This window comes from Rhinolophus sinicus, linkage group LG09 (assembly GCF_036562045.2).
Source record: "Rhinolophus sinicus isolate RSC01 linkage group LG09, ASM3656204v1, whole genome shotgun sequence".
Taxonomy (NCBI): domain Eukaryota; kingdom Metazoa; phylum Chordata; class Mammalia; order Chiroptera; family Rhinolophidae; genus Rhinolophus; species Rhinolophus sinicus.
In genome coordinates, this window is record NC_133758.1 from 96,768,173 (window position 1) to 96,782,408 (window position 14,236).

At 37.8% G+C, this 14,236-nt stretch overlaps 1 protein-coding gene across 15 annotated transcripts in view; it reads left to right on the forward strand.

Annotated features, from left to right (window-relative positions):
* HDAC9 (histone deacetylase 9) overlaps nucleotides 1–14,236 on the forward strand; it is an 858,791-nt gene that overhangs the window by 645,205 nt on the left and 199,350 nt on the right. For all 15 annotated transcript variants that reach the window (XR_012498895.1, XM_074340815.1, XM_019727246.2 and 12 more), the window contains one exon: nucleotides 148–255. Coding sequence is in view for 14 of the 15 variants with exons in the window: in XM_074340815.1 (XP_074196916.1) it covers nucleotides 148–255 (108 nt within the window). In the remaining variant the exon portion in view is untranslated. The remainder of the gene's footprint in view (nucleotides 1–147; nucleotides 256–14,236) is intronic.

The following is a 14,236-nucleotide window of genomic DNA, read 5'->3' on the forward strand; positions in this document are numbered from 1 at the left end:
GTTACCCTGCCAGCCCTTCCTCACAAATTTGCTTTCTTTCTCTTCCCCTCTCTGCCACTCCCCTCCCCCGTCCTCCCTTCTTTCATCTACTCCTTCTCCTTGTCTTTCTCCCTCTCTTTCTGCGGGCTCTGCTGACTGTTTGCTCAGGTGGACAGTGACACCATTTGGAATGAGCTGCACTCGTCCGGTGCTGCACGCATGGCTGTTGGCTGTGTCATCGAGCTGGCTTCCAAAGTGGCCTCAGGAGAGCTGAAGGTGAGGTCTGGGTTGCATTAAGTGTGGGAAATCCAGAGAAGAAACTGAAACAGAGATGTTGTTGTTTGGGAATTGTGGGGAGTGTGGTGTGGTAATAAAAGGAAAGGGGTGGAGGGAAGAGGGCAGGGAAATGGCCACTAAGGTGTGATAATAACTAGTCTGTAGGTAGGTAGTAGCTGATCCTGCTCGAAGGGCCTTCCTCTCTTTGGGGGAACTCTGCGGTCAAGCCACACTGGTGTGTTTTTAAGAGTATAGAAATAGTGAGTAAAAGCTATGGTCCAGGTTAAAAATACTCAGTACATACATATCTGTCATGCCCTCCTGGGATTCTCTTTTGAAGCGATTTAAAAAATATGATTACTGAGTACTATGTATAAGCTCAGAATACCACCCAGAGAGAAGGGGGGATGGGGGAGAAAGGTAAATACCAGACGGGAAGGATTGGGAGGAAGAAGGAAATTGTTGATTAGAAGGGTAATGATCCAGAGTATGTTTTTCCACGAAAGAACTTCAAAAATGAGCTACGCTTTATTGTTCTTTTCTTTTTACGGTCTCTTCTTTTCTACATCACATGAAAAGAACAATGTCCAAATCCAAAGTTTCCCAGTCTAAACAATTTATAAAAGCCAGAGACCTGATAGATGATGACATTTTATTTGATATTTTAACAGTGCTATTTAAAGGTATGCCATGTGCATCTTGAGACTATTTGCCTAGTAAATTTTCTTGGTGCTAACGTGGCTTTTTAATGTAGTAGTTTGCACACTTCATAATGAAATCTGGGTGGTTATTGATTTGGTATTGTTAGCAGTTGTTGAGCTGAAGGGAAATATATCATGATCAACAGCACAGACACTGTGAGTTTTGTTAATCTAAAATAGAGTCTAATGAGGATTATTTTTCTTTATGTCTAATGAATCTTTATTCAGTTACACCTGCCTGTTCTATTTGTGATTAAACATGCAGGTTAAGAATGTGTACTTTATAATGTATTGTCTATCCCTGAAGTTGTTGCTGTAACTCTTTAAGAAGTCAGAATCTACAGAAATATAATTTGGGTAAAGTGGGCTAGATATAAAATACATATATACAGAGGGTGCCAAAAAATGTATACATACTGGGGGTGCCAAAAACATGTATACAAGTGGACACTTTGGTCAACGTTGCTCAAGCAGTGGTTTGCCTAATTAAAAGTGTCTGGACACTAATGGTAACCACTTTGAGCACCTCTTGTAATTGCAGACGTCAAACGTGACGTATTCATCTTTTGTTATCGGTATGTATTGAGTATACCAATTTTAATACAGTTTTTTTCCTTTCCTAAAATATTGAGTGTGCCAAAAAAATGAAAGGAAAACTGTATTAAAATTGTAATAATATATACTGATAACAAAAGATGAATGCAAGTTGTATGTATATATATTTTTTGGCATCCCTGGCTTATGCCTTATGTGCAGATGACATTATTAGCATCAAGACATTAATTACTCATCTCCGGATTTATGGGACCGTTAATGTGTTTACTACTCAGTCTTTACCTTTGGTAATGAGCTATTGTAAAGAGAAAAGGACTCAGCCTTATGGAGAGGTTTTGGCTGCCTCCCCATAGTTCCTGAACAATAATTCTTTCTTTTGGAGTATGTCACTTGTAGCACTGGAATAAATTGACTTTTTTAAAGAATAATGTTTGAGGGTTCATTTTCAAAAGAATTCAAATGACAGACAATAGCCAGGCCACAGTATTACAGTATTTTTTTAAAACTGTGCTGGCATCAACCCACTTCATAACAAAGAATAATGAGTATGTTAGCATTCACAATTTCTAATGTTTTTGGTTTTGTGGAAATTTAATCAATAATTCAGAAACCTTCTCAAGTAGCATGCCCACATATTATTCAAAATCATCATCATTATTAGCCTCACAGAATGTAGACTTGCCAAATGTGTGTATGAAGAGTGTTGAATGAAAACCTAATTCTGATGTTTAGGAGGTAGTCATTTAAAATAGCCAATTACAAACAAAGTGTCTATAACATATAATTTGGACATGCTGATCTCCAGCTGTACTAACATTGGCTATTTATGTTAAGAACAGGATTCGTACAAATGGTTTTTACTCCCCTTTGTTGAGAAATCAACAGGTATGGTTGGTTAAAAAAAGAAGAGAAGAATAGAGAAAAAGAGCCGGCTTAAGAGTCAAGAAATCTTAGTCCAGGCTCTGCCACTTAAATTCTATGTCATTTGTGGCATATCACTTAACTTTTCTGGGCCCCAGTTTCTTGTTCTGTAGGATCAGCAGGGTGGAATTGATCGTGTTAAAAGTCATGCATGGTGCAGACATTCTGAGCTATTTGAAAATGAAAAGTGGATCTGATTCTCAATAATACACTCTATGGCACACCAAATAGTAGATATTCCAAAATTAATTTCTACTTACTTGGGTGAGTATTCCGATTTTGCAGCTGGTTTATCTTTCTGATTGTTAAGCCTAAAGTAAAAGCCCAAGACAGGCAAGATCTCAACAAAGACACCGATGCTCACAGGCTAAGAGACCGAACCCTGCAGTTGCTAATAATTTGAAGTCACCTATGAGAATGCCATTTGGGAAAGGTAGCGGTTACAAATGATTTGTGGCCACAGTGAAGAACTGAGGTATAGAGCCATGTTTAGGGACCTCTAGCTAATCAAAAATAGTACTCAGTGTCTACCTGTCCCAGACTCCAGTATAACCTGCTGGATAAAAGCATTAACTCTCTGTGGAATCACTTCATTCAGATCTAGGAATAAAATAGGGAAGCTTATTTGAGGACATTGGTAAGTTATTCTCTAATAAGAAATGTAACATGAGAAACCTTTAGTGTTTCATTTATCATGTTCTGCATCTGCATTCAGTTCTCACATGCCTCCATTCTCCTGGTAAATCAATAACTTAATGAAACAACATTGGCATATTATAACACTGCATTTTGTGAGATTATACTAATTTAGCTCGGAAAATAGATAATTAAGAGCTGTATTTCAAATAGGGTGGGCTTAGATGGAATGCTAAACTGAGACATGAGAAATAGGTCATAGAGGGAGGTGACAGAACTCAGAAGATGCGGACCTAGAGATAAGAAATGGGCACAAAAAAGGAAAATGCCAAAGACAAATTTGATTACCTGGAATTTGTGCTTGATGCTGAACTTGATCGTGACCGCTTCCCTAACTTTTGACTTTTCTTCACCTGAGGGTACTGATGGACTGAAGAATTAGAATGAACCAGGCACAGGGAGTGGGTCTCATGTTGATGCTTAAATAGACCCTGTGCGGCAAACTAAGACAGTGAATTAGTGTCTTTTTGGTACAGAATGGACATGCTCAATGGAGTTCAGTAAAAATTATGGGGGCTTTCAAGTTTTCTAGGTTTGCAACAAGGTATTTTTTAAAAACCCACACAAGTGGAAATTTCTCAAATATACAGATGCCCAAATGGGCTATTTCTCAGATTGTATTTCTAAGGAACACACATATTCTGAAAATGCTGAAATGTTTCGTGTGTTGGAAACAATAATTGGAAGAATAGTTATCTCAAAATAGTTTTATTATTCTACAGTACCTTTTTAAAACTTTGTGTAGAAATAGAAATATCTCTAAAAGACAAACCTTTTTTTCAAGTTATAAATGGTTCAATAGTTGGTTCAAAATATGGTGCAAAATATCATGCTGTATACCTTAAATACCATGTTTCCCTGAAAATAAGACCTAACCGGACCATCAGCTCTAATGCATCTTTTGGAGCAAAAATTAATATAAGACCCAGTCTTATTTTAATATAATATAAGACTGGGTAAAATATAATATAATATAATATAACGTAACATAACATATTATATAATACCGGGTTGTATATAATATAATATAAATCCCGGTCTTACTTTAATATAACATAAAACCAGGTATAATATAATATAATATAATATAATATAATATAATATAATATAATATAATTTAATACCAGGTCTTACATTAATTTTTGCTCTAAAAGACACATTAGAGCTGATGGTCCGTCAAGGTCTTATTTTTGGGGAAACACAGTGATACCTGCTATTGAGTACCTTCTACAAACTGATTAGTTTACTTGTAATTTACCATTATTCTCACAGTGGCCTTTGAAGTAAGTACCACCAATAGGATACAGACTCAGAGACATCAAGTAACTTTTTAAATTCCTGCACACGGTTTAATAAATGGCAAAGCCTATACAGGAAACCCAGACATTTTCTTAAAGGGCCTGTGAAAAGACTCACTTGCTTGCAAGCACTCACCGTGGGCTCTGACAGGGACCAGTAGCATGGGGGGTGTTGGAGATATACAGGGAGACACTGAGTTGTGTGGCTTCAGAACAAGGACTAGAGGAAGAGTTGCCATTTTCCCTATGTGGGGTCCCTTTCCTGTGCAGTGGGCAGGCAGGTACCATCTTTTCTGTATTGAGCCCCCCGTCATGCTCAATAGGCAAATTTGAACTTGATTTGGTCTGGTGAGCTCGCTTACTTCACCATGGTGACTCCCTGAGACACTGCCACATCCAACTCCTTACCACAGGAGGCTTTATCAGTGGTTGAATCTTGTAGGAGCTGGCAGGTAGCAGCAGGCCTCGGACTGTCCTGTCTTTTTGCGGAGCTACCCTAGACCTGGTCCTGGTGGCATCCATCCTCAGTTCATATTGTGGCCTTTTCCACATGCTCCCAGGTCCAGCACAAGTAGCAGCCAGCTGTGTGTTGCTTTGTAGCTCCTACCAGGTAAGTCCCTGGTTAGTCATAGGCAGTGGCTGACCTTGGCCTGCGCCAGAGCTCTTACCAGGAGACCCCAGAAACAATACACCTGAAGATTGGCTTCAGACCACAGCAGAGCACACCCAGTTAGCCCCACCAGTGGCACACCTGAAGGGTGGTCTCAACAGGCACCAGAACCAGCTGAGATGAATCCCGCTCCATGGGCTAAGCCCCCCGCACAGCAGCCCATAAGCTGTGGACATGGCCAAATCCCACAGTCAGTCAGCCTGAGTGAGGATCAATCCCAACTGCTGACATGCCAATAACAATCAAGGCTCAACTATAACAGGAAGGCACACACAACCCACACAAGGGACCCTCCTGGAGCGCCTAGTACAGGTGACAAAGGAGACTTGCCACTGGGCACCACAGGGCACCTACTACCACATAAGAGCACCTGGCAAGACTAGAAAACATAGAAGATCCGCCTAATATATAGAAACAAACACACAGAGGCAGCCAAAATGAGAAAACAAAGAAATTCATCCCAAATGAAAGAACAGGAGAAAAAAAATCCAGAAAAAGAACTAAACGAAATGGAGGCAAGCAACCTACCAAAGGCAGAGTTCAAAACACCAGTTATAAGGATAGTCAAGGAACTTAGAACTTCAACAAAGAGATTACAAACATGAAAAGGACATAGAAACCATCAAAATAGCCAGTCAGAGATGAAGAATACAATAACTGAAATGAAGAATGCTCTAGAAGGAATCACCAGCAGACTAAATGAAGTAGAGGCTCGAATCAGTGATTTGGAAGACAAGGTAGCAGAAAACACCCAGTCAGAGGAGCAAAAAGAAAAAAGAATTTAAAAAAATGAGGATAGTTTAAGGGTCCGCTAGGATAACATCAAGCATAACAACATTCACATCATAGGGGCACCAGAAGGAGATGAGAAAGAGCAAGGAATTGAAAACCTGTTGTAAGAAATAATGATGGAAAACTTCCCTAACCTGGTGAAATAAGTAGATGTAGAAGCCTAGGAACTGCAGAAAGACCCAAATAAGTTGAATCCAAACAGGCCCACACCAAGACACATTATAATTAAAATAGCAAAGGTTAAAGACAAAGAGAATCCTAAAGGCAGGAAGAAAAAGGCAACTAGTTACTTACAAGGGAACTCCCATAAGTCTGTCAGCTGATTTTTCAACAGAAACTTTACAGACCAGAGGGGATTGGCAATAAATATTGAAAGTGATGAAATGCAAGGACCTACAACCTAGGGCACTCCACCCAGCAAGGCTATCATTTAAAATTGAAGGAGAGACATAGAGCTTCCTAGACAAGAACAAGCTAAAGAAGTTCATCACCACCAAACCAGTATTACAAGAAAACTTAGAGGGACTTCTTTAGACTAAATAAATAAATAATAAATAAAAATTTAGCAATAAAAATAAATAATATGAATAATAAAATGGCAATAACTACTTATCTATCAATTACTTTCAATGTAAATGAATTAAATGCTCCAATCAAAACCATAGGATGGCTGAATGGATAAGAAAACAAAATTCTTACATACACTGCCTATAAGAGACTCACTTCAGATCAAAAGATAACACAAAATGCTACTTCAAAGGGATATATGCATCCAAATATTCATTGCAACCTGGGTTTCCGTTGATGGATGAATGAATAAAGAGGAGTTCATACATATATATGATGGACTATTGCTCGGCTATGGAAGGGACTGGGTTCTTACCATCTGCGACGGCAAGGATGGACCTGGAGGGTGTTGTGCTGAGTGGAATATGTCACACAGCGAAAAACAGATGCAATGCGATTTTGCTTACATACGGAATCTGAAGAACAAAAAAAACAAACAAAACAGAAACAAACTCATAGATACAGAGAACATTTTGATGCTTGCCAGATGGGAGGGAGGTTGAAGGGTGGGTAAAAAAGTAGAAGGGATTAAGAAGTACAAACTGGTTGTTACAAAATAGTCATGGGGGTGTAGGGTATAGCACAAGGAATACAGTCAATAATATTGTGATAACTATGGTACCAATGGGTACTAGATTTATTGGGGTGATAGATGGGAGGGGTGTTGGAGACAGAGTGAAAAAGGTGAAGGGATTAAGAAGTACAAATTGGTATTTACAAAATAGTCGTGGGGATGTAAAGTAAAGCATAGAGAATATAGTGAATAATATGGTAATAAATATATATGGTGTCAGATGGGTACTGGACTAGTCAGGGGGATTGCTTCTTACATTATACACATTTCTAACCACTATGCTGTATACCTGAAATTAGTATAAAATAATATTGAATGTGAACTTTAAAAATTTAAAAAGAGCAGATAAAGGTAAAGGGCAATAAAAGGTCCAACTTTCCAGGTAAGTCATGGGGATGTAATGTATGGGGAATATAGTCAAAAATATTGTGATAGCGTGGTACAGTGTCAGATGGTTGCTAGACTTACCATGGTGATCCGTTCCTCAGGTATATACATGTTGAATAGCTATGACATACACCTGAAACTGATACAATGTTATATGTTGGCTATATTTTTAATAAACATAAATAAATGTCAAAGCCTGTAGCAATCTTATGTTCTCTTTCAACTATTCTAGAAGTAATTTGTAAAGGTAGCACAAATATGTAAGAGAAAAAGTGTGAAAGCAACCTCTTTCAAATGGTCTATATTCCATCTTTTCTATTACTAGAAAACATTTAATACATACAAAAAAGACAAGAGGTGACATTAATAACTTACAAAGCATAATAATAAAATAAATACCTATGAACACTCCCTCCAACTGAAGAAATAGTACTTTGCTAACATTAATTAAAGTTCTGTCCATATTTATCTCTTTCCTATCTTTTTGACCCAGGAGTAATCATTTACCTATTGCCTTTTAAAATCATCCCCTTCCCTTTATTTAATAGTTTTAATCATATATTTCAGACCTTTATAAAACCTGAATCTTATTGAATGTATTATTCGTCAAATTTCTTTCCCCCCACTTAAAATCATGTTATATGGATTTATCCACATGAATTTATATAGCTGTAATCCATGCATTTTCATTGCTATAAAGTATTCCCTGGTAGTACTTTATAATTTGTTTATTCATTCTTCTGTGGAACATTTTAGTTGTTTCCAGGTTTTCACTCTTTTGAACAATGCTGCTGTGAACACTCTTGAATATGCATGTTCTTTCCCTGTGGCATAACTATGAATAAACTGGCAAGCTCCTAGGCTAGAAACATAATACATTTCGGTAAGTAATGCAAAGTAGAATTCCAAATTCATTTTGCCACAAAGACATCAGCAAAAATGGCAATTTAAACCTCTGAAAATTCTTTTCTTTATAAAATTAATGACAAAAGTGGCAAACATTTGTCAGGATAAATTTTTTAACTCTGGGAATTAACCAAAAGCTTGCAACAACTCAAGAAGCATGTATTCAAAACAAAACCGGCTGAATCTTGGTAGAAACAGTGAGCTTTGTGGTGTTTCAATTCACCCTTTTCTCATCTTACCCTTTCTAGTTCCACACTAGCCTGAAGAACTAGCAGCCTACATTCTCACTGAACCCTAAGAACTTAGCAGTCTCCAGGGGGGCAGCATGAGTTTGGAGCATCTTCAAAGCCTCATTTGCAGTGAACTGCCATTATTTGTCCTTTCTGGTGCTTCAGCACAACACCCCACTTGCAAGACTGTCTTTATTTGACCTAACTTAGAGTTCACCAAACATGAAAAGCCTTTTCCCCCAGAAGCATTTGTTGAAAAAAATTAAAGGCAACTGATTAGCTTCGTGGCTGCCTGAAGTACTGAATAACAGTGGGGAAAACAGTAGACTAACCAAAAGCTTCAAAGGGAAAACTGCAGAATGAGATGTGCATAAGATGTGGGGTTATGAAATGCCCCATCAGATTTCTAAGGCCCCATGTGTGATAGGGTTGATGTGTTAACACTAGGACAGACCAGAGTAGGCCCTAAGCTCTCATCTCACTTAGTTTGAGGTTCTGCTCAAATGGAAGTGAAAGCCAACGTGGAGTTGTCAGCTGCCTGGCTGAATATTGAAAATGTGCCCAAACTCTCCCTCCTCCTCCCCCTCCCCCTCCCCCTCCCCCTCCCCTCCCCTCCCCTCCCCTCCCCTTCCCCTCCCTCTCCTCCTCCCTCTCCCCCTCCCTCCCTCCCTCTCTCCCTCCCTCCTTTGAAAAAGGCTACGGACTATTGATTCCAGGCATTTAAGGAAATCTCTGTCCAGTCATTAACTGACCACTAAATTAACCAAGCAAATACTTCTGTGTCATAGTCAACATAGAATACCAACTTTATAGAATTAGTTCAGAAAAGCCAATAAACAAACAAAACAACAGCAAACCCTGGGAAGGGGTGAAAATCTGATTTCCAAAATGGCCATCTTGTATTATTTAAAATGCTCAGTTTTCAATATAAAATTATCAGACGTGCAAAAAAAACACATGAATCCACATGAAAAAATAAAAAGCACCAGTAAAATTAACTATATAAATAAACATAAATGTACTACAATTGTATTTTTTTGTTTGTAACTCTTTTTTTGCTCTCAGATGAAAAGATAACTTCATCAAACAATAACCATGAATCTGTGTTGATGGCACACAGTGCATACAGAATTAATTTTTAGGACGATAACTGCACAAAGGAGGGCATTAGGAGTGGAGTTATATAACAGCACACGATGTTTTTTGGATGCTGTTGATATTTGGTTCATGTTTGAGCTAGATTGTTGAAAGTTAAGGTGTTAATTATAATCCACTGAGCAACCAGTAAGAAAATAACTAAAAAATAAAAGAAATGACAAGGAAATAGAATGGTACACTAGAGAATATCTATTTAAATTAAAAGAAGGTAGTAATGGAGGAATAGAGGAACAACAACAACAACAAAAGATGACACATAGAGAAAAAATACCAGTCATTGTGCCAGTTTCAAACTGCCCCCAAGTAGCACATAAAAATTCCGTCCTCTTCATTCTTGCCTATGTGTACCATTTTTTGATTTTTTAAAATGTTTGCCAATCTTGTGGGTGTAAAATGCCCACTTATAACAAACATCTGTTGTCAGATATAGATAAGTTTGTTATATCGTTCTTAAACCTTTTATTAATATTTAATAATTGTCACAAGTAAAATTTTCCATGTACCATTGCTAGTTTCTTTTTTGTTTTCCTTTTCCAGTATTTGCCTAGTTCTTTTAACATCCCTTTACTTGCAGACTTTCTCTTTATTATATATTAGATCTGTGTCTTATGAATAGCTCATGGCTGGGTTTTCTTTTCTAATTTTACTATATATTTTAACTGGGGAGTTCATTTCTATTTGTTATGATTGGTAGTATACACAAATATGTTTCTATCATCATATTTTTTTTCTCTTTATCCTACTATTTGTGTGTCTTCTTTCCTTCACTCACCACTTGCTTTGTTTTCAGTAGAATTTTTTTTTCTCATTCTCTTACCTTTAGCTTTTGTGACAATACACACATTATTTCTATTGTTTTAGTAACTACTATTTAAAATTGAATCACTCTCTTTATTCTCCTCACTCACAGTAGAAGAACTTTAGAAGGTTATAAAGGCAGTTATCCTATCCTAACTTATATGCTACTATAATTCAGTATTTTAGCTCTGTCTTTTAAAAAAAATATCACTAACGAGACATTACTATTTTAAACTATTACTGTTTCTTTATACTTGCCCACATATCATTTTGCTTAGTCACCATTTATCTTTGTGTTTGAAACCTCCATTCTGGGATTGTTTTCTTTCTTCCAGTACATTTTTTAGAAGTTTCCTTAGTGATGCTTTCTCCATTTTTGTTTATCTATGATATCTTTTAGCCCTCATTCTTGAAAGATAGTCCTGTTAAGTACACAGTCCAAATTTGACAGTTTCTCTCAGCACGTTGAGAATTCTTCATGCTTTTCTGGCTTCCAGTTTTGATAAGGAAAATATCGGTTGCCAATATAAATGTCATTCCTTATAGATGTTTTTTTCTCTCTGATTGCTTTTAATGTCTTCTTCTTGGCTTTGGTATTCTGTATTTTGCTTACCATGTGTCTCATAGTAGATTTTCCTAATTCAAAATGGTTTAAAATACATATTAGCAAAACAAAAATGTAATGCAGCCCTGTGATGATACTTTGTGATAAGTCACCTGCATCAGGCTGAAATTAACGTTGCTGATTTCCATTATTAATTATTAATTTATAAAGTAAATATTTATTAAGCACCTATTATGTACCAGGAACTACGATAAATACTGCAAATACCAAGACAGAGAAATTAGGTGTGCTCATGGAGAAGGATAAATAGATAAACAAATATACATATGATAGAAGTTCAGGTAAAAATACATGCTATTGGTGAAAATTAACGCCTGAGAAAATTAGAGGGAAATTTAGGGAGAGTGGTAGATCTGGTAGCTTAGGTTGTCAGGAAGATTTTACAGATAGGGAGAGATTTGAGCTGAATGAAAAAAGAAAATAATCATGTAGAGATGTGGGGGAAGAATATTCTATACAAGAGAAAAAGCAAATGCAGAATCTTTCTTGCAGGGTGGAGTAAATAAGTCTTGACATGTTTAAGGAACTACAAGAAGGCTAGTGTGTCTGGATCTGAGTTATCTTCAAGTGGCTAGTAGGAGCTGATGTTAGAGAGTGAGTCAACGGCCAGATAATGGATGTAAAACACACACACACACACACACACACACACACACACACACACATTACATAGCATTGTCACTTTAAATACATTTTGCCACCAATTTGGCCTTTCTTAAAATGTTATACTATTGTTTATCCCAAAATGGGGCAACAAGTAAGGTATGGAATGGAATATTTGTACTGACTCCAGTTTTGATGAAGGTCTCAAGCTGAGGACAGCAGATGTTAATAATGTATGATAGACACCATTTGAGGGAATTTATTAAAAGATAGTCAAATGAGCTTGTGATTATCTTCCTTAATCCAGTTTATATAACAAAAGACGAGATAATAGTTACGTGCTTGATCGAAGCTTCTTTAAAAGAACTTGATGTATTCTGGCTGTTCTCTGTTCCTGAGCTTTCTCCCAGCCTAAGCCAAATGTGTAGGAGAAGGAGAAGGGGTCCAGAGAAACCACTTACGTCTGCAGAAGGGAGGAGTGGCTTCTCAGTCCTTCGCTTGATGTGTGTCAAGTTGCAGAAATTTGTAGGATCACTCTAGGCTACTTCCAGGGTGGGGCATAAAAGAATTCACTAGAAGGCTTCACCTATGTAAGACAGAAGAGTGCCTGAGCTTGTCACCTGGAGAGTGCAAAGTGGAAAGCTGGCTGAAACTGCCGTGTGGGCCAGCCAGTTGAAGAGCGAGAGGGGTGAGCGACCTCCCTGGAACTGACTCTATTGGTGGGACAAGAGTTGTTTTTCCTTTCCTTGTTGGGCAGTAGACATCCACTTTCAATAGAAGCCATATTTTAATCATTTCGAAAGGATCTCACCAAAGAGGTTTACCTCTCATTGCAAACAACATCCCCCACCTCTTCCAGTACAAGGAGACTTGAGATGTGTGAAAGAGCTGATGAGATATTGCAACGTGTGCCAACAAGTGCGTTGCCAGCCTCAGTGAACTTTGCAGACCGTGGGTCACTGACAGTGTCTCTGAGAAACTTGTGAATGCCCCCAGTTAAAGAGGGACAATGTTTGAATTCCTACCATGACAGAGAGCATTTGAAGAACCAAAAGTGATCTGTGGATTGCACTGCTAATTCAAAGTCGTTACCCTTTTTATTTTTCCACTCTCCAAAGTGGAAGCATCCCTGAAGGTGATGCTTTTTCCTTTCCAAGAAAGGAAAAAGTATAAACTATAGACTTCTTAGCTTCCTCCCCCAGCACACATAGATATAGACACCATAGTTGCCCACTGCTGGTGTCTGATTCTGTGGGTCAGCAGGTCAGAGGGGGGAAAGCTTTAGATGTGACACTGAAGAGTTTAAATAGACTGAATTGAACTTTTTAACATCTGAAGACGAGACTGTTCCTATAGCTGAAAGTTATCTGAAAACCTATGGAATATATCAGACTAAAGAAAGCTTAGTGCTGTGTGAAAAATCACGCTATTTCCTTTTTATACCATTCCTAATACAGCCCATTCGTTATACTAGTGTATTAGTTTTCTGTTGCTTCTGTAACAAGTTACCACAAATTTAATGGCTGAAGACAACACGAATTTATTATTTTCAGTCCTGGAGGTAAGAAGAACTATGCAGGTCTCTCTGCAGCCCTGCTGACACCTTGATTTTAGCCCAGTGAACCCTGTACAGTTACATTGCTGAATCTGGTGTTGGCAGAATTCATTTCCATGTGGTCGAAGCACTGAAGCCTCCATTTTCTGGCTAGCTATCAGCTGGGGGCTGCTCTGAGGTCCCAGAGGCCTAGGTCTGCTCTTTGAACATAGCCTATATGTCTCAGAGCCAGCAAGAGGGCAAAGAACCCTTCTCAAGCTCTCATTTTTTTTTTACCATTTTCGGTCATTTCATCTCTCCTTGGCCACAGCTCGGAAAGGTTCTCACGTTTTCAGAATGCATATGATTTGAATGGGAATGCCTGCACAAAGCTGGGTACCCTTTCTGTCTCCAGGGCCTTGATCTTAATCATATCTGTAAAGGCTTTTTGCCATTCAAGGTAACATTCACAGAGTCTGGGGATCAGGACATGGACCTCTTTTGGGGGACTCCTGCTTCCCTTAGTTCCTGAAATTCCTTGAATATTCTCACCATTTATGTCTGTAAGTTGTTTAGGAATCACTTGAGATTTTTCAAAATTAGATAATGGAATTTATTATTTAATCAAGATATGTACATGAATAGAATATACAGATTTTTAAAGGTACATCTTTTGACAAATGTCTACACCTGGCTACCACCACAGTTATAAAATGTTTAAATCACCCCAGAAAGTTCCATCGTACCCCTTGGTAGTTGCTCTCAAGCACAGGCAAGCAATGATTTGATTTTTTTCAGTCACCTAATTTTTCCTATTACAGAAGTATATATATATATATATATATATATGGCAGTATACAGTCTGGAGACTTTTCTGTGTGGCTTTTTTCACTTAATATAATGTTTTTGAGATACATCCATGCTATTGAGTGTATCATGTAGCTTGTTAACTTTTATAGTTCAGTA